This window comes from Schistocerca nitens, chromosome 7 (assembly GCF_023898315.1).
Source record: "Schistocerca nitens isolate TAMUIC-IGC-003100 chromosome 7, iqSchNite1.1, whole genome shotgun sequence".
Taxonomy (NCBI): Eukaryota; Metazoa; Arthropoda; class Insecta; order Orthoptera; family Acrididae; genus Schistocerca; species Schistocerca nitens.
Window position 1 is genome coordinate 631,646,515 of NC_064620.1, and position 25,523 is coordinate 631,672,037.

The 25,523-nt window shown below is 42.7% G+C and overlaps 1 protein-coding gene across 3 annotated transcripts in view; it reads right to left on the reverse strand.

Moving 5' to 3' along the window:
• Positions 1-25,523, reverse strand: part of LOC126195266 (testis-expressed protein 10 homolog) — a 194,624-nt gene that overhangs the window by 130,660 nt on the left and 38,441 nt on the right. For all 3 annotated transcript variants that reach the window (XM_049933792.1, XM_049933794.1, XM_049933793.1), the window contains exon 3: positions 16,910-17,119. In XM_049933792.1, the coding sequence (XP_049789749.1) occupies positions 16,910-17,119 (210 nt within the window). The remainder of the gene's footprint in view (positions 1-16,909; positions 17,120-25,523) is intronic.

Below are 25,523 nucleotides of genomic sequence, written 5' to 3' on the forward strand. Positions count from 1 at the left end.
GCACTGTGCCACATCCTGTCCTCTGCGGGCCTCCTCGGCAGCCCGATTGGCCCGTTCATTTGCCCGTATCCCTATGTGACCTGGCACCCAGCAGAAAGACATCTGCTTATCCTGCCACTGGAGCAAGTACAGTTAGTCATATATCAGCCAGACTAACTCCTCAACTGGGTACACGTTCTGTAACAATTGTAAATCACTAAGGTTGGTTGGTTCGTTGGTTTTGTGGAAGGAGACCAGACAGCGTGGTCATCGGTCTCATCGGATTAGGGAAGGATGGGGAAGGAAGTCGGCCGTGCCCTTTCAGAGGAACCATCCCGGCATTTGCCTGGAGTGATTTAGGGAAATCACGGAAAACCTAAATCAGGATGGCTGGACGCGGGATTGAACCGTCGTCCTCCCGAATGCGAGTCCAGTGTAAGGCACTAAGGGAATTGGAGAAAATGAGAAACCGTTTGCCCCCAATACGAAGCACCTGCTCCAGTGCCTTCAGGATCGTGAAGAGGGCAGCTGAGAAAATGGTATATTCGTCAGGAAGGCGAATCCTGGCGACGCGGCTGGGGAACACGACAGGGCAGCCGAGGAAGTTTCCTTGCTTGGAGCCGTCAGTGTACACTATTGTGGAACTGTGATGCATATCTAAAATGTTAAAAAACAGAGATTGAAACATAAAATCTGATATACAATATTTCTTAAAATTTGTCAACTCTAAAATAAGTCTGGGCCACCACAGAAGCCACAGTGGAAACCTGCTCCTACCATGATGTAAAACGTGAAGACAGGCCACATCCATCTCTAGAAGGCAATTCTGTGCATGAATCCCACAGGTCTCATTGCCTGTTGCCAGTTACGAAACAGCCTTTCCAGTGAAGGCTAAGCAACAGTATGGTAGGTGGGTGTGTACGGTGTGGACAGTGTTTTATAAAACTGGCGCACCGTAAGCAACCGTCGCCTGATGTGAAGTGGTGGTTAACCAGCCTCTGCAAGAGGCTTGGTATGGGGCTTGTTCTGAATGCCCCAGTGGCCAACTGAATCCCTTCATGGTGCACCACGTCCAACATCGTTAAATAAGAGGGTCTTGCAGACCCGTACACCGTGCACACATAATCGAGCCATGATCACACGTATGTCTGTAAAACTACTTCCTCGTGCTGTGGCTACATCTACATCTACACGGTTACTCCGCAATTCACAGTTAAGTGCCTGGCAGAGGGTTCATCGAACCATTTTCATGCTACTTCTCTACTATTCCACTCTCAAATGGCGCATGGGAAAAAGGAACACCTAAATCTTTCCGTTCAAGCTCCGGTTTCTATTATTTTGTTATGATGATAATTTCTCCCTACGTAGGTGGGTGTCAACAAATTATTTTCGCATTCAGAAGAGAAAGTTAACGATTGAAATTTCGTAAATAGATATCACCACAAAGAAAACCGCCTTTGTTTCAGTGACTGCCACCCCAACTCGTGTATCATATCAGTGACACTCTCACCCAGACAAACGTGTGGTTCCTGAAGAGGGGCAGCAGCCTTTTCAGTAGTTGCAAGGGCAACAGTCTGGATGATTGACTGATCTGGCCTTGTAACAATAACCAAAACGGCCTTGCTGTGCTGGTACTGCGAACGGCTGAAAGCAAGGGGAAACTACGGCCGTAATTTTTCCCGAGGGCATGCAGCTTTACTGTATGACTAAATGATGATGGCGTCCTCTTGGGTAAAATATTCCGGAGGTAAAATAGTCCCCCATTCGGATCACCGGGCGGGGAATACTCAAGAGGATGTCGTTATCAGGAGAAAGAAAACTGGCGTTCTATGGATCGGAGCGTGGAATGTCAGATCCCTTAATCGGGCAGGTAGGTTAGAAAATTTAAAAAGGGAAATGGATAGGTTAAAGTTAGATATAGTGGGAATTAGTGAAGTTCGGTGGCAGGAGGAACAAGACTTCTGGTCAGGTGACTGCAGGGTTACCAACACAAAGTCAAGTAGGGGTAATGCAGGAGTAGGTTTAATAATGAATAGGAAAATAGGAATGCGGGTAAGCTGCTACAAACAGCATAGTGAACGCATTATTGTGGCCAAGATAGATACGAAGCCCACACCTACTACAGTAGTACAAGTTTATATGCCAACTAGCTCTGCAGATGACGAAGAAATTGAAGAAATGTATGATGAAATAAAAGAAATTATTCAGATAGTGAAGGGAGACGAAAATTTAATAGTCATGGGTGACTGGAATTCGAGTGTAGGAAAAGGGAGAGAAGGAAACGTAGTAGGTGAATATGGATTGGGGCTAAGAAATGAAACAGGAAGCCGCCTGGTAGAATTTTGCACAGAGCACAACTTAATCATAGCTAACACTTGGTTTAAGAATCATGATAGAAGGTTGTATACATGGAAGAACCCTGGAGATACTAAAAGGTATCAGATAGATTATATAATGGTAAGACAGAGATTTAGGAACCGGGTTTTAAATTGTAAGACATTTCCAGGGGCAGATGTGGACTCTGACCATAATCTATTGGTTATGACCTGTAGATTAAACCTGAAGAAACTGCAAAAAGGTGGGAATTTAAGGAGATGGGACCTGGATAAACTGAAAGAACCAGAGGTTGTACAGATTTCAGGGAGAGCATAAGGGAACAATTGACAGGAATGGGGAAAAGAAATACAGTAGAAGAGGAATGGGTAGCTTTGAGGGATGAAGTAGTGAAGGCAGCAGAGGATCAAATAGGTAAAAAGACGAGGGCTAGTAGAAATCCTTGGGTAACAGAAGAAATATTGAATTTAATTGATGAAAGGAGAAAATATAAAAATGCAGTAAATGAAGCAGGCAAAAAGGAATACAAACGTCTCAAAAATGAGATCGACAGGAAGTGCAAAATGGCTAAGCAGGGATGGCTAGCGGACAAATGTAAGGATGTAGAGGCTTTTCTCACTAGGGGTAAGATAGATACTGCCTACAGGAAAATTAAAGAGACATTTGGAGATAAGAGAACCACTTGTATGAACATCAAGAGCTCAGATGGAAACCCAGTTCTAAGCAAAGAAGGGAAAGCAGAAAGGTGGAAGGAGTATATAGAGGGTCTATACAAGGGTGATGTACTTGAGGACAATATTATGGAAATGGAAGAGGATGTAGATGAAGATGAAATGGGAGATACGATACTGCGTGAAGAGTTTGACAGAGCACTGAAAGACCTGAGTCGAAACAAGGCCCCTTGGGAGAGCCAGTCCTGACAAAACTCTACCATCTGGTGAGCAAGATGTATGAAACAGGTGAAATACCCTCAGACTTCAAGAAGAATATAATAATTCCAATCCCAAAGAAAGCAGGTGTTGACAGATGTGAACATTACCGGACAATCAGTTTAATAAGCCACAGCTGCAAAATACTAACACGAATTCTTTACAGACGAATGGAAAAACTAGTAGAAGCCGGCCTCGGGGAAGATCAGTTTGGATTCCGTAGAAATACTGGAACACGTGAGGCAATACTGACCTTACAACTTACCTTAGAAGAAAGATTAAGGAAAGGCAAACCTACGTTTCTAGCATTTGTAGACTTAGAGAAAGCTTTTGACAATGTTGACTGGAATACTCTCTTTCAAAAGCAAAACGAGAATAATGGAATGTAGTCGAATTAAGTCGGGTGATATTGAGGGTATTAGATTAGGAAATGAGACACTTAAAGTAGTAAAGGAGTTTTGCTATTTGGGAAGCAAAATAACCGATGATGGTCGAAGTAGAGAGGATATAAAATGTAGACTGGCAATGGCAAGGAAAGCGTTTCTGAAGAAGAGAAATTTGTTAACATCGAGTATAGATTTAAGTGTCAGGAAGTCATTTCTGAAAGTATTTGTATGGAGTGTAGCCATGTATGGAAGTGAAACATGGACGGTAAATAGTTTGGACAAGAAGAGAATAGAAGCTTTTGAAATGTGGTGCTACAGAAGAATGCTGAAGATTAGATGAGTAGATCACATAACTAATGAGGAGGTACTGAATAGGATTGGGGAGAAGAGTTTGTGGCACAACTTGACCAGAAGAAGGGATCGGTTGGTAGGACATGTTCTGAGGCATCAAGGGATCACCAATTTAGTATTGGAGGGCATCGTGGAGGGTAAAAATCGTAGGGGGAGACCAAGAGATGAATACACTAAGCAGATTCAGAAGGATGTAGGTTGCAGTAGGTACTGGGAGATGAAGAAGCTTGCACAGGATAGAGTAGCATGGAGAGCTGCATCAAACCAGTCTCAGGGCTGAAGACCACAACAACAACAACAACAACAACAACAACAACAACAACAGGTATTTAGTCGAATTGACAACCCTTAGATTTGTGCAATTTATCGTATACCCACAATTTATCGGATTTCTTTTAGTACCCATGTTGATGACGTCACACTTTTCTTTGTTTAGTGCCAATTGCCACTTTTCGCACCATTCAGAAATTCTCTCTAGATCATTTTGTAATTGGAATTGCAAACAATCTAAGAGGACTGCTCAGATTATCACCTAGATCATTTATGTAAATCAGAAACAGCAGAGTGCCTATGACACTACCTTGCAGAGCACCAGATATCACTTCTATCCTACTCGAAGATTTACCATCTATCACTACGAACTGTGACATCTCCGAGAGGAAATCATAAATCCAGTCCACACAAGTGAGATGATACTCCATATGTACGCAATTTGATTAATAGTATTAAAAGCCTTCTGGAAATCTAGGAATATGGAAACGATCTAAGATCCATTGTCGACAGCACTCATTACTTCATGGGAACAAAGAGCTAGCTGTGTTGCACAAGAATGATATTTTCTGAATCCGTGTTGGTTATGTATCAATAAGCCTTTTTCTTCAAGGTGATTCATAATGTTGAGTACAGTATATGGTCCAAGACCCTACTGCAAATTGAGGTCAGTGATATGAGTCTGTAATAAATGGGTTACTCCTATTTCCTTTCTTGAATATTGGTGTGACCTGTGCCACTTTCCAGTCTTTGGGAACAGACCTTTCATCAAGTGAGCAGTTGTATATGATTGCTAAGAAAGGTGCTTCTGTGTCTGCATACTCTGAAAGGAACCTGATTGGCACACCATCTGGACCGGAAGACTTGCGTTTCTTAAGTGATTTGAACTGTTTTGCAACACCTAAGATATCTACTTTTATGTCACTCATGCTAACAGCTGTTCTGATTTCGAATTCTTTAATATTTACGTCATCATCATTCATGAAGGAATTATGGAAAACTGAATTTAGTAACTCCGCTTTAGTGGCACCATCATTGGTAACATTTCCATTGCTATCATGCAGTGATGGTATTGACTGTTTCTTGCCACTGGTGTACTTTACATATGACCAGAATCTCTTTGGGCTTTCTACCATATTTTGAGACAATGTTTCATTGTAGAAACTATTAAAAGCATCTCGCATTGACATCCACACTAAATTTCGAGCTCCTGTGAAACTTAGCCATTCTTGGGGATATAGCGTTCTTCTGATTTTGGCATGCTTTTTTCGTTGCTTCTGCAACAGTGTCCTGACATGTTTTGTGTTCCATGGTGGATCAGTCCCATCTCTTATTAACTTATGCGGTATGAATCTATCTATTGCTGTCGATACTGTATCTTTGAATTTGAGCCATATCTAGTCTACACTTACATAATTAGCTTGGAAGGAATGGAGACTATCTTAGGAAGGCATCAAGCGAATTTTAGTCTGCTGCTTTAAACAAAAATATTTTGTGTTTATTTTTAGTTGTTTTGGTTGATATGGTTTTGAGCCTTGCTACAATGCCCTTGTGCTCATTAATCCCTGTATCAGTCATAATGTTAAGACATTTTAAGATACTTAAAGCCTTAAGTGACTATTTTTTTCAGGTCCTTAAGATGTGGTAACTACGTAAGCTTAGAGTCAAATATGAGGCCCAGAAACCTCACTGTGCCTTTAAAACTAAGGACAGTGTCAGTCATCTTCAACTCAGGAAAGGTTACAATGGAATGAGAACGGTTAAAAAGAACACACACAGACTTCTCGTTGGAAAACTCAAAATAACTCATCAGTGCCCATTCATCCAAATGTTGAAGAGTTAGTTGCAACTGATGTGTGGTTGCTGCGAGGCTTGAAGAAGAACAAAACACAAAGAAGTCATCCGCAAACAAAGAACACTGGACAGGACTTTTCACTATGACTGTAGTGCTATTAATAGCTATGACAAAGACAGTCACACTTGAAATGCTTCCTTGAGGGACACCATTCTCCTGTTCAAAGGGATCAGACAGGACGTCCCCAACTCAGTATCTAAAATATCATGGCGAGAAGAAAGGACTGAATAAAAATAATGAGACAACCACGAATATCCCCTTTGTGAAGCTGCTCCAGGATAAGATGCTCCAAGTAGTATCGTAGGCGTTCTCGATGTCAAAAAATATACCTAGAAGACGATGCTGGCATAGGAAGACAGTGCAAATGAGAATTGTCTAAAAGACTCTCTCTTAGACACTCAAGGAATCCTGAGGAGTAAGTTGACTTTTGTGTAGAAAGAAACTCTAGCATTAGCTCAAGATAGTTCATAAAAGTACAGTGAACATACTTCAGGTTGACTGCATGGAAATTCAAATCATACAATGGAAAATCCAGGAAGGACTGTAACAATATTATTAAAAGGATAGTTGCTCCTCACCATATAGCGGACGAAGACACTAAATCGCAGATAGGCACAGTAGGCACAACAAAACAGTCTTCTTGTTGTGCCTATCTGCAACTCAGCATCTCTGCTATATGGTGAATAGTAATTACACTTTCCATAATATTGAAATTGAAATCATGTTATACATGAGTAAAATCTTTACATTACAGCTAACAGTAGTACATAACACAGACATTTATTATAGAATTTTGGGACTCACATTCTCAATCTTAAGTCCTGGAATGCACATACTTGCAATAAATATGCAGAACAGAAAGAGAAAAAAAGACAAAGAGAGAGAGAGAACTGCTCCCAGGTTATCAAGTGCTGGGCCACTGGCTTTTGGGTACCTCTAACCAACATGCAGTGAAAAAAATTGAAATCTCAGTTTCTTGGAAATGGAATACTGAAACTATTTAAAAAGTTGTAAAACTGAAATAGCTGACAAAAATCATTGACCAAAGTGTAGCAATTTGTTTCTACTAGTTTTATGGATCAATATATTATCAAATTTGAAAGTACAAGATTTACTGTAAAATAAACCTGGAAAGTACACAATGAAAGGCATGCCTCACTGTAAGATAGATTTTGTTCTAAAGAAAAGAAAAACAGACTTGGTACAAGAAGTCCCTCTGAAAGTATTTCTCCATTAACCATAAAATGTGGTAACTAAATGTACTCACTAACTAGTGCCCATGCATGAATTAATGAAGAAATCTTTAGGTCTAAAGAGATGTTAAGACAAGAAGATGGTTTTCTTGAATACATAGTATGGCAAAATTTAAAAAAAAAGGGTCTATAAATCCAAATACCTTTGACTAAGATAATACAAAAGAACAGATATGGCAATGAGACCAAAAAATTCAAGACAAGAAAGACAGGAATGGCTCATACATTGGATAATACTGTGTAGCGAAAGGTTTATTTCCTCTCAAGAAAAGCAGCAGCATTACGATGATAAAATCAGAATGTTTATAAGTAGCGGAGTGACTGAAACAATAGAAGTAACTGATTTGTGACATTTTACAAGTTCCTAACCAGGAGTGAATTATATAGTTTCATCTATGTGCTTTGGTAATTAAGTTTTTGAATTTCTGCAACTTAATTTAATATTTAATAGACACAGTTCTTGTGTTTTCATTTGTGTGAGAAAGTAAACAGTTTTGTGACATTTTACAAGTTCCTAACCGGGAGAAAATTATTTAATCCCACCTGTGTGCTTTGGTAGTTTGGTTTTTGAATATTTGTATGTTAATCTAACAATGGAAAATCCAGGATGGACTGTAACAATATTATGAGAAGGATAATTGCTATTCACCATATAGCAGAGATGCTGAGACAGATAGGCACAACAAAATGACTGCCACAAAATAAGCTTTCAGCCAACAAGGCCTTTGTCCAGAATAAACACACACACACACACACACACACACACACATACACACACACACACACACACACACACACACACACAAATGCAACTCTCACACACAACTGAAGCCAGAAATAGTCTAATATTGTATGTTAATCTATCGTATTAGACACATCTCTTGCATTTTTGTCAGTTTCTGCAGTAGACTTTCACAGCATGTCATTAGTCATTTGTTTGGTTGGGTAATGTAGTCTTTAGTATGGATAGGGACTGTAATTGCTGTGTGCAGATGCGGGCTACGCAGGTGACACTTTGCTCTCAGGTCCAGGCTGTGTTGGCTTTGGTTACATAGCTTGAGGCTGCAGTCGATGGGAATCACAGCGGTGTACTGACTGGGGGGATCCAATGAACATCCAGGACAACTAGCATGTCTGCCAAACAGTCTGCACAGATGGCCAGCCCAGTTACTGCTTGGACTGACGTTAACCCCTTACCTGCTGTCAAGTGGGAGGTTGCCTTGGGCTGCAACAGTCTTGCTGGGAGACAAACATAATGCCTCCCTGGATAGCCTGACAAACAGGTTAAAGCTTGTCTGTGGCTGACAATGTCCCTCAGCCAGATGCAGCCACTTGTCCTGCTTCAGTGGAAACATCTCAGCCTGTAGCTACCGTGTTATGGGGCCTCTTATTGTAGGCAGCAGATTCCTTGACTTGTGGCATAGGGTGGTGTGGTTTCGGGCTCCGCTAAATAGGTCAGATGTCCATTACACACAGGAGGCCGCTACACAGGTAACTGAGGCTGTGTGACATTTGGCAGTTTTTTAGGTTATAGGGTCATTCCATGTCAGTTCAACCAGGGGCTCCATCTCATAGTCTCAGATTTGACTGAAATTCAGTACACTAATTCTACCATGTGTGGAACACTCGTGTAAAAAGTATTAGTTTCCCCTGCCAATTAGTTCCAGAATTACAACTTGTGAAAGGAGGTGGCGTGACCCGGAAATTGCAACCCGCATCTGGCAATCTATCTTCAGACCCAACTTCAGGTCTTAATAACTATGGAACTATTCCGCACAGTCCAGTGAAATTTTTACAACCCAGTAATATCCATTTAGAGAACACACTCCATGAATCAAAACACCAACAACATATTTCTGAGGGAAAATAAAAAAATTCCAAAATGTGATTAAAACAAATGTAATGTGTTAAAAGGTACATACTGTAGGTGCCCTCTATGCCAAATATAATTCACTAAAAAAGTGTATAATTTTTTGTGGTAAGCTTAATGTGGCCTTAACACATATAGAACTCATCATGCCCATATCAGTCACAAAAACTAAGTTACATGCACACGAAAATACAAAAATTTGAAAAATTACCTGAAAAAATGGATTTTTGAAGTGTGGTAGCACAAAAGGGACAAGTGGTATCCAAGCCAAATTTCACACACTGCATAAGTAGACCATAATGATATATATCTCAAAATTTCAGCATGTTATTGCAAGACATTTGTGTACAATGGAAGTAGACAGTTGTGTTTGGTGATGTGGCCATTGTTCCACAACACAATTTTGTAAAAACATATCGTAAACTCTTTAGCCTCTTCTTATCCTCTACCACAACTGTTTAATCACTAAGCAACAACATATAGACAGATTAACACAACTACCATTAATGTTTACTGTACCTTAACGGCTAAAAACTAGTCGATTGTGCTTTGAACAGAAGTTCTCCCACACTTTAGCTACTGTACTCTGTACACTGAGTGGCAAATTGTACTGTCTTCCTGACACTGTGGTAGGAACTGGAACCGTCATAAGAATATGTTCAAAAGGAATCCAACACCTGTCTGCCAAACGTGGCCAATGAAATGATCTTGCTGGTGCCATGAAGTTCACAAATACACCACCTTCTGCTTCACAGCACTCTGCAACACATCCTAAGCACCATTTGTCATCATAAACAGCAATAACACAGCAACCTGGTTGTATGTTGCTGCTTTTGCTTCTCAATCCTGAGTCAGACACACTGTGAAGACACATGTTGTGCATGAACCTATAATTATAACCGGACAGTCTGCTCATCTGCACATTGTCAGAGTCTGCTGGAGAGAAGTGATGATGGCTCCTTGTGCCTGCAACAGTTTTAACGTGTTCTAGTCTGCTTTTTAGCAACTCTTCGACTGATTTAACCTCATCTTTCGAAACATAGAATGACTGTATGCCAGAGATATTTTTCTGTACCCAAGTAAATAATTAAAGAGGTGTTAGAATATGACCTTCTGTAGGGTGCTGCAGACTGCTCGTGATGCCATGTGCTTAATGGTAGCACCAATACCATCACATACATTTTTACCATGACTTGTGAAAAAATTTCATTCTGCATGAATCTGAAAATCATGGTAACGCATGCATAAATTTTTGAAATTTTTACAATTTTTGTACTGACTAGCTGCCCCATCACTGAAGTATTTCGCAAAATGTATGCGAGGCGGCTTGTTTTTCACATATGCCATGACAGTGCGAATGTGGACATGAACTGCAATTGCATCATGAATTAAACAGTCACTAAAAATGCACAGCTTCATGACAGACACATCACCTGATTCACCTCTATAGTAAATCACAAATGGCTGGAGAGTTGCTTGACTCTTGTCCCAATGATATCCTTGGATGGCATCTTGAGCTGTAAATGCTTAATTTTCAGAAAAGTCTAGTATTACTATAATTTCATCTTGTTTCAAATTATCCTTATAAAACGGGAGATACGCCGATTGTGCCGTTGCTGTGAAGCTGTGTGTAGACAGTTTGTCCGTTTTTTGACAACACATTTCAACAAAATCTTCCACTGTACCATGCTTTGTTTCAAGACTTGTGCGATCCGTGTGTTTCCATTATTTATAAGAAACAAGTTCATCATCATCCATAAAGAGTTCACCATATAGTTTGTTATTCATGTGTTCTGCACAATTTGCCTTACCAGGACACTTTTCACACCTGTCTATCATGCACTGGTAGGAACTGATGTCACACACTAGCAGCTTCATTGCACCTTTGTAATCCAGACCAGAATCCTTTATAGCAGCAAACATCAGCTTATCATTTTGATGGGTCTCACATACACAAACATTGTATGCCCCATGCACTTACAGGCACAACCCATTTTGGCCGAAGATTGAAAAAAGATGATAAACCTACTTTGGTATTCAGATACTTTTCCTTGAATTCTACATATAGTTCTGATATGTTGCATAGCAACAGTCTTTTTTGCATCTGTACACGTACATTTCTCATTTTCACCATTACATAGTCTTTTTTTCCAGGCATTATTCGGCTGTAGTCATTTTCATAAAACTCCGACACTAGCAACTTTATTTCTGAACTCAATTGCTTACCCTGAGCCTGCTGAAGTTGTGGAAGCACTCCTTGAGTTTCTTTTATTTTTCTAGCTTGCTTTACCATATCTGTAGAAACATTGAATTCCTTTGCAGTGTAGTCAATAGACCAGCTGGAAGGTGCAAGGATAAGAATAGCTACTTTTTTCTGGTGTGTGGATATGGCACATTTTTCTTTCAAATTGTGCACAATTTTGTCCAAATCAGAGCATTTCTGGCATGATTTCTGTTCCTTTGAAGCAGATAGTCCTTCCTCTTCCACCATTAGTGTGTCAGCTATTTTGTGTTTTACTTCCATTTGAGCTTCTTGTAGTTTTCTTCTACCATAGCTGGACCTGTCTCTTTTCCCAACTTTGTGTGTTTACATGGGAGACAAACCAAGAGCAGTCACTGAAGTATTTAATTGCTCATCTGCTGTGGTTGTAGGTGGCTGATACTCTTCGTCCCTGTCATGTAAATTATCAGAATATTCTTCATTTTTTAGCAGTGTAACACACCTGGAACATAACTTTTGTCCTGGTTTCATGTTAAGTCCCATGCACTGTTTCACTTTCAATACTGATTTTATCAATTTCTCTGAGGCTACACTTCACTGTCTTCTTATGAATCCGAAATGGATCAAAACAACTTCTTTGCAGGAAAGAATACTTATCCAGAAACACTTTCATATGATGATAACAAACACTAAAGTTTCCTGGAACTGTACTTCTTGTGCCCACAGGGTGTATCTCGGATCTCCATAGCAACAAATCTTGGTCCGATTCATCCAGATCATATAGTACAAAGCGAATGCCACACTTTGTTCCGTATGTTGTTTTATGACATTCAGATGCTTGTGCTCTACCAATACCGCAACTTGTTTAAACAAAAGCACCACTGGTACACTCTTCTACCTCCATACTGACTTTCCACAAGAGTACTGACCAGTCTGAAATAGAATCTTAAAAACATGAGTAATTTCTTTGTTGTTCCTGCCTAACAATGACTCATTCTGTACCTGAAAACTATCATTGTTTAACTTTCTGTTGTCTAATGGTTCCCAACAATTGCTGCAGCTTTATCTGAAACAAGCTGTATGCATCATCACTATTACTTACTAAATCGTGTTAAAAGAAACTTAACCAAATACATATTTATTGTACACATATGCCTTGCAATAACAAGTTGAAATTTTGCCACATATTATATTATGGTCTACTTATGCTGTGTTTGAAATTTGGCTTGGATATCACTTCCCTTTTGTGCTACCACTCTTAGAAAATCCATGTTTTTCAGGTAATTTTTTCAAATTTTTGTATTTTCATGTGCATGTAACTCTGTTTGTGTGAGTGATATGGGGAAGATGAGTTCTCTGTGTGTTTAGGCCACATTAAGCTTACCACAAAAAAACGTATACCCTCTTTGAGTGAATTATATTTGGCATAGAGGGCACCTACAATATGTACCTTTTAACGTATTACATTTTTTAAATCACATTTTGGAATTTTTTATTTTCCCTCAGAAATATGTTGTTGGTGTTTTGATTCATAGAGTGTGTTCTCTTAAGTGGATGTTACTGGGTTGTAAAAATTTCACTGGACTGTGCGGAATAGTTCCAAAGTTATTAAGACCTGAAGTTGGGTCTGAAGATAGATTGCCAGATGCGGGTTGCAATTTCCGGGTCACGCCACCTCCTTTCACAAGCCATAATTCTGGAACTAATTGGCAGGGGAACTTAAAATTTTGTACATGAGTGTTCCACACTTGGTAACATTGGTGTGCTAAATTTCAGCCAAATCTGAGGGTATCAGCTGGAACATTTTCTCAAATTAGTTGAATTGACATGGAATGACCTGTTAGTGTATCTCTGAGAGACTGAAGCTCTTTCTGTTTTTCACACAGGGTGCAGATCACACACGCAGGAACAAAATCGATTTAGAAACCATACAAATAGCAGTCATAATTGGCAAAGTACCACAGCTCCAAGCGCTAATAGAAAGCACTGATGCTCAAATCGTTACAGGCACTGAAAGCTGGCAAAAGGCCAAGATAAATTCAGCTGAAATTTTTACAAAGGATCTAATGGTATTCGGAAACGATAGGCTAAATACAGTTAGCAGTGGAGTCTTTGTTGCTGTTTGAAGTAGCTTACCTTGTTGCAAAATTGAAGTAGATACTTCTGGAGAGTTAGTATGGGTAGAGGTCATTCTAGGCAACTGAAATAAATTAATAGTTGGATTCCTATATTGACCTCTCAACTCATACAATGCAATTGCTGAAAGGTTCAAAGAAAACTTGTCTAATTTCAAACACATACCCGATTCACAAAATTATAGTTGCTGTGACTTCAATTCACTCTCAACATATCGGCAAAAATACATATTTAAATCTGGAGGTATGCATAAAACATCATCCAAAATTGTGCTAACACATTCTCTTAAAATTATTTTGGGCAGTTAGTACATGATCCCACTTGAATAGCAAGTGGTTGTCCAAACACACTTGAACTCTTAGCAACAAGTATTCCTGTGTTAATAATGAGCATCAAAATGGATACACACATTAGTGAACACAGGGTTGTCATAGCAACACTGAATAATGTAACACCCAACTCTTCCAAAAACAAATGAAAAATATCTCTATTCAAAAAAGCAGATAAAAATTCACTTGACATATTCCTGAGAAATAATCTCCACTCCTTCCAAATTAACACTGTAAGTACAGACCATTTGTGGCATGAATTCACAGAAACACTGTCAACAGCAACTGAAGACATACCTGCTTCCCCGTGGTACACAAAACAGGTCAGAACATTGTTGCAGAAACAACAAAAAGAGCATGCCAAATTTAAATGAATGTAAAAATCCCCAAGGTTGGTGATCGTTTACTGAAGTTCAAAATTTAGTGCGGACTTCAATGTGAGATGCTTATAATACATTCCACAACAAAACTTGTCTCAAAACATGGTAGAAAGTCCAAAGAGAGTCTGCTCGTATGTAAAATATGCAAGAAACAATCAATGCCTTTTCTGTGTGTTAGCAATCAAAATACTATTGGTGACAGTGCTGCCACAGCAGAGTTACTAAACACAGCTTTCACCAAAGAAGAACAAGCAAATGTTCCAGAACTTGAATCAAGAATACCTGCCAACATGAGTAACTTGGATGTAGATAGCTTCGGAGCAGTGAAGCAACTTAAATCACTTAATAAAAGCAAGTCTTCCAGTCCAGATTGTGTACCAGTAGAGTTCCTTTCAGAGTATCCTGATACAATAGCTCCATACTTAACAATCGTGTAAAACCACTCGCTCAACAGAAGATTTGTAGCCAAAGACTGGAAAGTTGCACATGTCACACCAATATTCAAGAAATGCAAGAGAAGTAATCCACTAAATTACAGGCCCCCTACCATTCATGTCTATATGATGTAGGATTTTGGAACATATATTGTGTTCGAACACTATGAATTACCTTGAAGAGAACAGTGTCTTAGCATATAGTCAACACAGATTTATAAAAAAATTGTTATTGTGAAACACAAGTAGATCTTTACTCTGACGAAGTGCTGAATGCTATCGACAGCGGATTTCAAACTGATTCCTTATTTCTAGATTTCCAGAAGGCTTTTGACACCGTAACACACAAGCATCTTGTACTCTAACTGTGCAAGTATGGAATATCATTTCAGTTATGTGAATGGACTCACGGTGTCCTGCCAGAGAGGACACAGTTTATAGTAATTTACGGAAAGTCACTGAGTAAAACAGAATTGATTTCTGGTGTTTCTCAAGGTAGTGTCACAGGCCCTCTGCTGCTCCTCTTTATCACTGATTTATGAGACAATCTGAGCAGCCATCTTATGTTGCTTGCAGGTGATGCTGTCATTTATCATCTAGTAAAGTCATCAGAAGATCAAAACTAATTGCAAAACAATTTAGATATCTGTTTGGTGTGAAAATGGACAATTGACCCTAAATAATGAAAAGTGTGAGGTCATCTACATGAGTGCTAAAAGGAACCCACTCAACTGTGTTAACATAAGATCAATCTAATCTAAAGGCCATAAATTCTACTAAATACCTAGGAATTACAATTTCAAACAACTTAAACTGAAAGAGAACACACAAAAAAATGTTGTGGGGAAGGTGAGGCAAAGACTGTGTTTTACTGGCAGAACGCCTAGAAGAAGTAACAGATCTACTAAAGATACTGCCTACACTACACCTGTCCACCCTCTTTTGAAGCACTGCTGCATGATGTGGGATCATTATGAGATAGGATTAACGGAGTACATTGAGAAAGTTTAAAGAAGGGCAGCACATTTTGTGTTCATTGAGAAATAATGGAGAGAGTGTTGCAGACATGATAAAAGCTATGGGATGGACTTCATTCAAACAAAGGCATTTCTCATTGCGGCAAGATCTTCACGAAATTTCAATCACCAGTTTTCGCCTATGAATGCAAAAATATTTTGTTGATGCTGAGATACATAGGAAGAGATGATGATTATAATAAAATATTGGAAATCAGAGCTCACATGGAAAGACAGAGGTGTTCATTTTTTTCCATGTGCTGTTCAAGAGTGGAATGACAGAGGATTAGTGTGAAGCTGGTTCAAGAAACCCAGCACCAGTCACGTAAGTGTTATTTGCAAAGTAGCCATGTAGATGTAGATGAAAAAGAGAGAGAAGAAAATCCTAAGAAAAATACTGAAAACAAATCATCACATGCACGAAGAGAGTTTATGAAGCTCTGTGTAACAAAAATCAGCAACTGAATGCAACCAAATGCAGGACGATATTTCAAGTACATCTAGATCACACACAAAAGAAAACAGGCTATGAAAGATGACTGTCAAACATGTCAGACACAAACAAATCTCCTTGTCGCTAATGGTTGAAAGAAATAATAAATGTTCTGAAAGAGAGGAAGGTTGAAAACAATAAAATTCTATGGAAAATTTCAAAAGGTTTTTAGTTTCATCTCCAAAGGAAATCAAAATAAAAACTTGAGCAATATGGTAAGAAGTTTGAAAATGATGACACTGATCAAATGAAACAATTTTAGATATATTCATTTTGGATACTGCTGAACACTGTTAACTCTATATTACAGGATGTGTGACACAAACACACGAAAATCAGGGGTTAAATCAGTAATAGTTATTCACAAAGTCAATTAAAGGTGCAAATGGAAAAGGTGAATAGATTGAAAATCTCTTAATAGTTCACAAAATCTCACAAGGTAAGTTAAAAGAAAGAAGATGCTAAATAACAGTCAAACACAATGAGGTCTACAGACGAATGAAAGCAGTGAACTGTTCACAGATAACTTCACTCACACAATCTCTCTCTCTCTCTCTCTCTCTCTCTCTCTCTCTCTCTCTCACACACACACACACATAAATTCTATTTATTTTTTGGATCATGATACAAAACTAATTTTCCAAGATGAATTTTACAAAGATACATCAATTACCTTTTTGAAAATTGATCCAAGAAGTTTTACTGCCTCTCTACGAACAGCAGATTCACACTCTAGAGAAAGGCGAGTAACATTTTCAATCACTTGGGGCAAGTGCACACCATCTAGAACTTCTGATGAGAAATTTGCCACCAGTTCAGCCAGACCCCGTATAGCATCCTGACGCATTGAGCTGTTGTGATGCTGCAGTCTAGTAAGAAGCTCCTGGACAAATGAAATTCCACATTTATGTATGTATATTCACCTTCATCAAACATAATCATGCACTTTTAAAAATATCAGTTAATGCACCTTAGGTTTATCAGTTTTGCACACTGATTATCCACATCAATATTAGACATGCCTATCTTTGTAATGAACATATACAGTGCAAGGTTGGTTGGTTGGTTTGTGGGATTAAAGGGACCAGACTGCAACGGTCATCGGTCCCTTGTTCCAAAACTTAAAAACTACAACACAGAGTAAAAAAAAAAAAAAAAAAAAAACGGATAATAGAGACAACAGACAACACAGGACAAGAAAAACTCAGACCATAGAATAAAAAAGGAAAAGCCAACCACCGAGAACACATTAAAAACTCAGTTTAAAACTGTAGGCCAAAGGCCAGAATCAACACAAAACAATAAAATAAAACATAAACACTCAAATTAAATGATAAAAAACCCCTGCCCGAATAAAACGTAAAACTAAGCCAGCCATAGCAGGGTCATCAGTTAAAAGGGCAGGGAGCGTAACAGGCAGCGCAAATGTCTGCCTGACCACAGCTAAAAGGGGGCAGGCCAACAAAATGTGGGCCACTGTCAAAGCCGCCCTGCAGCGACACAGTAAGTAACTGTGTGTCAGCCAAGAGTGGCCAATGCGGAGCCGACAAAGGATGACTGAGTCCCTGCGGTTGGCTCACATGGATGACCGCCACACAGTCATCGTCTCCTTGATGGCACGGAGTTTATTGGGTGTGATCCAATCGCGCCATTCAGCGTCCCAAAGCGCAAAAACTTTTCGGCGGAGGACTGCTCGCAAATCAGTCTCTGGGAGGCCAATGTCCACAGATGGTTTACTGATGGCCTCTTTCGCCAGCCGGTCAACATATTCATTGCCCGGGATACCGACATGACCGGGGGTCCACACAAAGACCACAGAGCGGCCACAACGGGCAAGAGTATGCAGGGACGCCTGGATAGCCATCACCAGACGAGAACGAGGGAAACACTGGTCGAGAGCTCGTAAACCGCTCAGGGAATCGCTACAGATCACGAAGGACTCACCTGAGCAGGAGTGGATATACTCTAGAGCACGAAAGATGGCGACCAGCTCAGCAGTGTAAACGCTGCAGCCAGCCGGCAATGAACGTTGTTCGGAATGGTGTCCTAGAGTAAGCGCATAACCGGCACGACCAGCAACCATCGAGCCATCAGTGTACGCAATGCCAGAGCCCTGATACATTGCAAGGAGGGAAAGAAAGTGGCGGCGGAAGGCCTCCGGAGGGACTGAGTCCTTCGGGCCCTGTGCCAATTCCAGCTGAAGGCGAGGGCGAGGCACACACCATGGGGGTGTACGCAGAGGTGTCCTGAAAGGAGGCGGAAGAAGTAAGGCCCCAAGCCCGGAGAGAAGCTCTCGGACGCGGACCGCGATCGTACTGCCAGCCCTGGGTCGACGTTCTGGAAGATGGCCATGCGACTCTGGGAATATTAGCCGATAGTTAGGATGCCCGGGCAAGCTGAAAACATGGGCAGCATAAGCGGCCAGCAAACGTTGGCGCCATAACCGCAGTGGAGGGACACCTGCCTCCACTAGTATGCTGTCCACAGGGCTGGTACAGAAAGCACCAGTGGCAAGGCGTATCCCGCTGTGGAGGATTGGGTCCAGCACCTGCAACGCAGATGGGGATGGGGATGGGGATGCTGAGCCATAAGCCAGGCTCCCATAATCCAGACGGGACTGGATTAATGCCTGGTAGAGCCGTGTAACAGGGTAGATTGGTCAGCGCCCCAGCAGGTGTGGCTCAAGCATCTCAGAGCATTTAGATGCCGCCAACACGCCTGTTTAAGCTGCCGAATATGAGGCAGCCAAGTCAGCCGGGCATCAAAAACTACACCCAAAAACCTGTGGGTCTCCACCACAGCAAGGAGTTCGTCGGCAAGATAAAGCCGCGGCTCAAGATGGACCATTCGGCACCGGCAGAAATGCATAACGCGGGTCTTGGAAGCCGAAAACTGAAAACCATGCGCTACAGCCCAAGACTGCGCCCTGCAGATAGCACCCTGTAGGTGACGTTCAACAGCTGCAATGCCAGTAGAGCTGTAGTAAAGGCAGAAGTCGTCAGTAAACAGGGAAGCGGAGACAGAATTTCCCACCGCTGCAGCGAGCCTGTTTATTGCGATTAAAAACAGGCAGACACTGAGGACAGATCCCTGTGGTACCCCGTTCTCCTGGACTCGTGAGGAACTATGAGAGGCCGCGACTTGCACGCGGAAGGTATGATACGACAGAAAATTTCGGATAAAGAGCAGCAGAGGGCCCCGAAGACCCCATCCATGAAGCATAGAAAGTATGTTATGACGCCATGTCGTACCGTACGCCTTCCGCATCTCGAAAAAGACAGCGACCAGGTGTTGACGATGGGCAAAGGCAGTACGGATGGCCGAATCCAGACTCACCAGATTGTCGGTAGCGGAGCGGCCTTTACAGAATCCACCCTGAGATGGAGCCAGAAGGCCCCGAGACTCCAGTACCCAATTCAAGCGCCGGCTCACCATCCGATCGAGAAGCTTGCAAAGAACGTTGGTGAGGCTAATGGGGCGGTAGCTGTCCACCTCCAAAGGGCTCTTGCCCGGTTTCAAAACGGGGATGACAATGCTTTCCCGCCATTGCGACGGATAATCACCCTCGACCCAGAGACGGTTGTAAAGGTCGAGGAGGCGTCACTTGCAGTCCACTGAAAGGTGTTTCAGCATCTGACAGTGAATGCGATCTGGCCCAGGAGCGGTAGCAGGGCAAGCGGCCAGGGGCGCTGTGAAATTCCCACTCACTGAATGAGCATTGTAGGATTCAGAATGGTGGGTGCGAAAAGAAAGGCTCCGACGTTCCATCTGCTCTTTAATGGAGCGGAAGGCCAGTGGGTAATTGGAAGAAGCGGAACTAAGAGCAAAATGCTCTGCCAAGCTGTTGGCAATTTCGTCGGAGTCTGTACAAACTGCTTCATTCAGTGAGAGCGCAGGGACGCTGGTAGGGGTCCGATAGCCATAGAGGCGTACGATCTTGGCCCAGACCTGTGATGGAGAGACATGGAGGCCAATGGTGGACACATACCGCTCCCAGCACTCCTGCTTGCTTTGGCGGATAAGGCGGCCGGCCCGCACACGCAGCCGTTTGAAGGTGATGAGGTGTTCAATGCAGGGATGTCGCTTGTGACGCTGTAGTGCCTGCCGGCGATCTTTAATCACCTCAGCAATCTCAGGCGACCACCAAGGCACAGTCCGCCGCCGAGGGGACCCAGAAGAACTGGGAATGGCAGATTCTGCGGCAGTAACGATGCCGGTGGTGACCGATTGAACCACCGCATCAATGTCATCACTAGAGAGAGGCTCAATAGCGGCAGTGGAGGAAAACAAGTCCCAGTCAGCATTATTCATAGCCCATCTGCTGGGGCGCCCAGAAGAGTGACGCCGTGGCAGTGACAGAAAGATTGGAAAATGGTCACTACCACACAGGTCGTCATGCACACTCCATTGGACAGACGGTAAGAGGCTAGGGCTACAGATCGATAGGTCAATGGCGGAGTATGTGCCATGCGCCACACTGAAGTGTGTGGAGGCACCATCATTTAAAATCGAGAGATCGAGCTGCGCCAATAAATGCTCAACCGTGGCGCCTCGACCTGTTGCCACTGACCCACCCCACAGAGGGTTGTGGGCGTTGAAGTCGCCCAATAGCAAGAAAGGTGGCGGCAATTGGGCTATCAGCGCAGCCAGGACATGCTGCGCGACATCACCATCCGGTGGAAGGTAAAGACTGCAGACGGTAACAGCCTGTGGCGTCCACACCCTAACAGTGACAGCCTCTAAAGCTGTATGTAGAGGGACAGACTCGCTGTGAAGAGAGTTAAGGACATATATGCAGATGCCACCAGACACCCTTTCATAAGCTGCCCGGTTCTTATAATAACCCTGATAGCCACGGAGGGTGGGGGTTCGCATTGCTGGAAACCAAGTTTCCTGAAGTGCAATGCAGAAGAAAGGGTGAAGGCTGATAAGTTGGCGGAGCTCAGCTAGATGGTGAAAGAAACCGCTGCAGTTCCACTGGAGGATGGTATTGTCCATGTCTGAGAAAGGCGTGACGGGACTGGGAAGGCAGATTACGCCGCTGGGTCACCTGCTGCCTCCGAATGAGCACCTGTGCTAGTGCTTTCCATGGCGTCTCAGGGACCGGCAAGATCGAGGTCCTCAGCGGACGCCAGAATCTCCACCTCGTCCTCAGACGCAGAGCTTGTAGGAAGCGGTGGGATGGGTGCCACCGCAATGTCATTAGCCTTGGGGACTTTCTTCTTCTTCTGTTTCTCTCGCTGTGCCTTCGGTGGTTCAGGCTTGGAGGGCTTCACTGGGTCAGTCTCAGGGACGGACGACGACCGTGAGGCCCTACGACCAGGGACTGGTGGTTGTTGCAGCCACTTGCAGGTGTCCGCTTTTCCACTGGTCGGAACTTGCGAAGGTAGGTCCCCAAGGGACCCCTTCCTGGCGAGAGTAGCTGAAGAAGTCTTACTCTTCTCCGGCTGGGAAGGGAGAACTGATGTCCCCGATGGTTGGGGGGGGGGGGGGGGTGTTGCTCCTGAAGAAGATGGAGCAGGAGCAACAGGGAGTGAAGTGCCCCCCACAACCAAGGGGGCCGGTGGATTCTGACAGATCTTAGAGCCAACGATAAGTGACGATGGGAGAACCGTTGTTGCAGCAGCGGCGTAGGTCGACGTCATTGCCACAGGATGGAGCCGCTCATACTTCCATTTAGCCTCGGTGTACGTCAGGCAGTCCAGGGTCTTATATTCCATTATCTTTCGTTCCTTCTGGAATATCCTACAGTCCGGCGAGCAGGGGGAATGGTGTTCTCCGCAGTTAACACAGATGGGAGGCAGAGCACATGGATTATTGGGATGCGAAGGACGTCCACAATCTTGACATGTGATGCCGGAAGTACAGCGACATGACATGTGCCCGAACTGCCAGCATTTAAAACACTGCATCGGAGGAGGGATATACGGCTTCACATCACAGCGGTAAACCATCACCTTGACCTTTTCGGGTAAAACATCACCTTCGAAGGCCAAGATGAAGGCACCGGTGGCTACCTGATTATCCCTCGGACCCCGATGGACGCGCTGGATGAAGTGAACACCTCGTCGTTCTAGACTGGCGCGTAATTCATCGTCGGACTGCAGAAGAAGATCCCTGTGGAATATAATACCCTGGACCATGTTTAAACTCTTAAGGGGAGTGGTGGTGACGGAAACATCCCCCAACCTGTCGCAAGTGAGCAACCTCCGTGACTGGGCAGAGGATGCTGTTTTGATGAGAACTGACCCAGAGCGCATTTTGGACAAGCCCTCCACCTCCCCGAACTTGTCCTCTAAATGCTCCACAAAAAACTGGGGCTTGGTCGACATAAATGATTCCCCATCTACTCGCGTACACACGAGGTACCGGGGTGAATAATCTCCACTGCCTTCTTTGGACAAACGTTCCTCTCATGGAGTGGCCAGGGAGGGAATGATCTCTGATCAAATTTCTTTCCATTGAGGTTAGACCTCGATCGCTTAGAGGCTGCTGATGGAGGCCCACCAGCAAGAGATGATGTACCACACTTCATTGCGGGTCATCCGCCCTGATGCCACCCACTCCGACCAGGGGCTCTCCCCACGGGCGCCACCCAGCCACAGCAAAGACCACCTGGCAGGATGGCCTTTGCCGGGAGTCCCGATGCCCCAAAGGGATAGCCATCTACTCCTCGGCATACGTGGGGAGGTAGCAGCTCAGGCATCAGCAGTGCGATCCCTGTTTAGTCAGGGGGCTACCACCAAGAGGGTACATGACGACCCCACCACAACGGACTGGCTACCGTACTGGATGTCGGGTGTCGAAATATCCATGTATCATGAGGGCAAAGATGGAAGTGCACAATGGAGGGAAGGGATGCTATCCGCAACACACTGCAGCGGATGTGGCCGGAAGCTCAATGTAAGTCCAACTCCATGAAAATATCAGGTGTGCCAGATCTTAGGGCAAGATGGATTTAAGATGCACCACGTAAGGTGTCCTTCCCCAAATGGTACGCACTAACGGAAAAATTTGGAAATAGAGTGGTCAAACCCCTCAGGGGACCATCACATTAAAGGCCGAAACAGTTGAGACTCCTTTTAGTCGCCTCTTACGACAGGCAGGAATACCGCGGGCCTATTCTTACCCCCGAAACCGCAGGGGGGATACAGTGCAAGGTTTTATAAGTGAAATTCTAATAACTATAACAGACACCAGATTATTTCTTTTTCCCAACATTGGAGACAGCTTTTGAATAACTTTCTTTCTTTCGCTCACTCCTTTTTACGGCCTCCCTTCCCTTATTTCTTCATATAAACTCAATTCCCAACCCATGGCGGAAGAGAGAAAATGATTCTAGTTGTTACACAACAAGTCAAGATTTTTATTGTTGGCTTGAATCCGAAAATTACTCTGATGCAGCTCTCCATAATGATCTACCCTGTGGAAGTCTCTCAATCTTTGTATACCCACAGCAACAGACATTCATTTGCATCTGTTTACTGTTCAGATATGAAGAGAACAGAAGCTTTTGAATTCTGCTGGTACAGAAGGAAGCTGAAGGTACACTATTTTCGTAATCAGACAAGATACCTCCCTCTGGTGATGCATACAATTTGAAAGATCACTCCTATCTGCATAGTTCACAGTAGCTGGTGGCAGAGTGAAGGATTCAGGGTCATCTATATCCTCCCCACCACCACCAGCCTATCTGAACTACACAGATGGGAGCTATCCTTACAACACATCCTCCACTCCTGTAATCATCGTGGCCTCAATCTCTGTTAACTTAATGTGCCTGCACCGTCCACCCAAAAGCTCCCCTTCCTCTGTCCCGTCATTCCCTCGAAACCTTCACCGTGCACTGCTCCTCACTGGCTCTGATAACCATGCATCACATGCCTGGACTGTGTTCTTGCCACCCCTCATAGTCCTAGGCAGCAAACCGGCTGTCTCCCTCCAAGCTGCTAGCCAACCACCCACAACCACTCTCCACGTCTCTCTCTCTCTCTCTCTCTCTCTCTCTCTCTCTCTCTCTCTCCCTCTGTTCATCCCACTTGACACTACCCCCACCACAACCTAGTCTACCAGCAAAAATGCAGCTTTGCAGCATTGGAACTGTTTGTCCAGGAGGCATAGACATGTTTATGCAAGTGTGTTTCCTCTGTGTGGCTTACTTTCTAGCTTGAAAAAGAGTTACTTCAAGAGCTAGTGAGTTTTCTTTCTTTTTGCGTGTGCCTATTGCTGACTTTACACTTTTGCTTTTTGGTGTGTGGGCTCCTTTAATCCAAAAGTATCTGCATGGTGCCAGAACTTTCCTACAACATTTATCTACAATACTGGATTTCTCAACTACATTACAGACGCTTATGCACAGCAGATTAACTAAAGTCCTTGAGACACACAATATTCAGTTTATACATGTATTCAATTTATACATGAATATAATTTTCCAAAAATGGAAATATAAAGAAACATCTATTTCTGGCCTAACACAATCCATTACAGATGCATTACACTGTGTAGCTGCTATTTTTCTGGATATGGCTAAAGCTTCTGAAACAATGACCCACACAGCTCTAATGTAGAAACTTTAAAGCTATGGCATACATGAACATGCAGCACAATGGATAAAATCAAATGTTGGCAACAGGAAGCAACATGTTACAACAGATCACAGTTGTTCAGTCTCTTTATAAAGAACAATAAATACTGAGCACTGATGACATCAGTAAATGCAGAAAAAAATTGGAAACACTTGAAACAAGCACATTTATCTCAACAAATAACACAGTTAATGGCTCATATAAATTGTCTCTTTTGATTACGTCCATGTTCATGTTGTTTACTAATAAATAAAAAGCAGGTCACGCAGATGATATCTGTAAGTGAAACAATACTGGAAGAAGTTTCTGGATAAAAGTTTTGGGTACTGTGTTAGACAATAACATCCAAAGGAGATGACATGTAGAGCATGTCTGCTCTACGTACTGTAGTACTTATCACAAAATAACTTTCACATTATGCCAGTAAATAACATCTGTATACAGTATACCACTGACTTTTTAACAATACATACAATATGTAATTACTGTGTAGGGAATCTCCAGCAGCATTAACAAAAAAAAAAAAAAAAAAAAAAGTGCACTGGGAAAAAAGCAAAGTCATTAGGATCAAAAATGGTTCAAATGGCTCTGAGCACTATGGGACTCAACTGCTGTGGTCATCAGTCCCCTAGAACTTAGAACTACTTAAACCTAACTTACCTAAGGACAACACACACATCCATGCCCGAGGCAGGATTC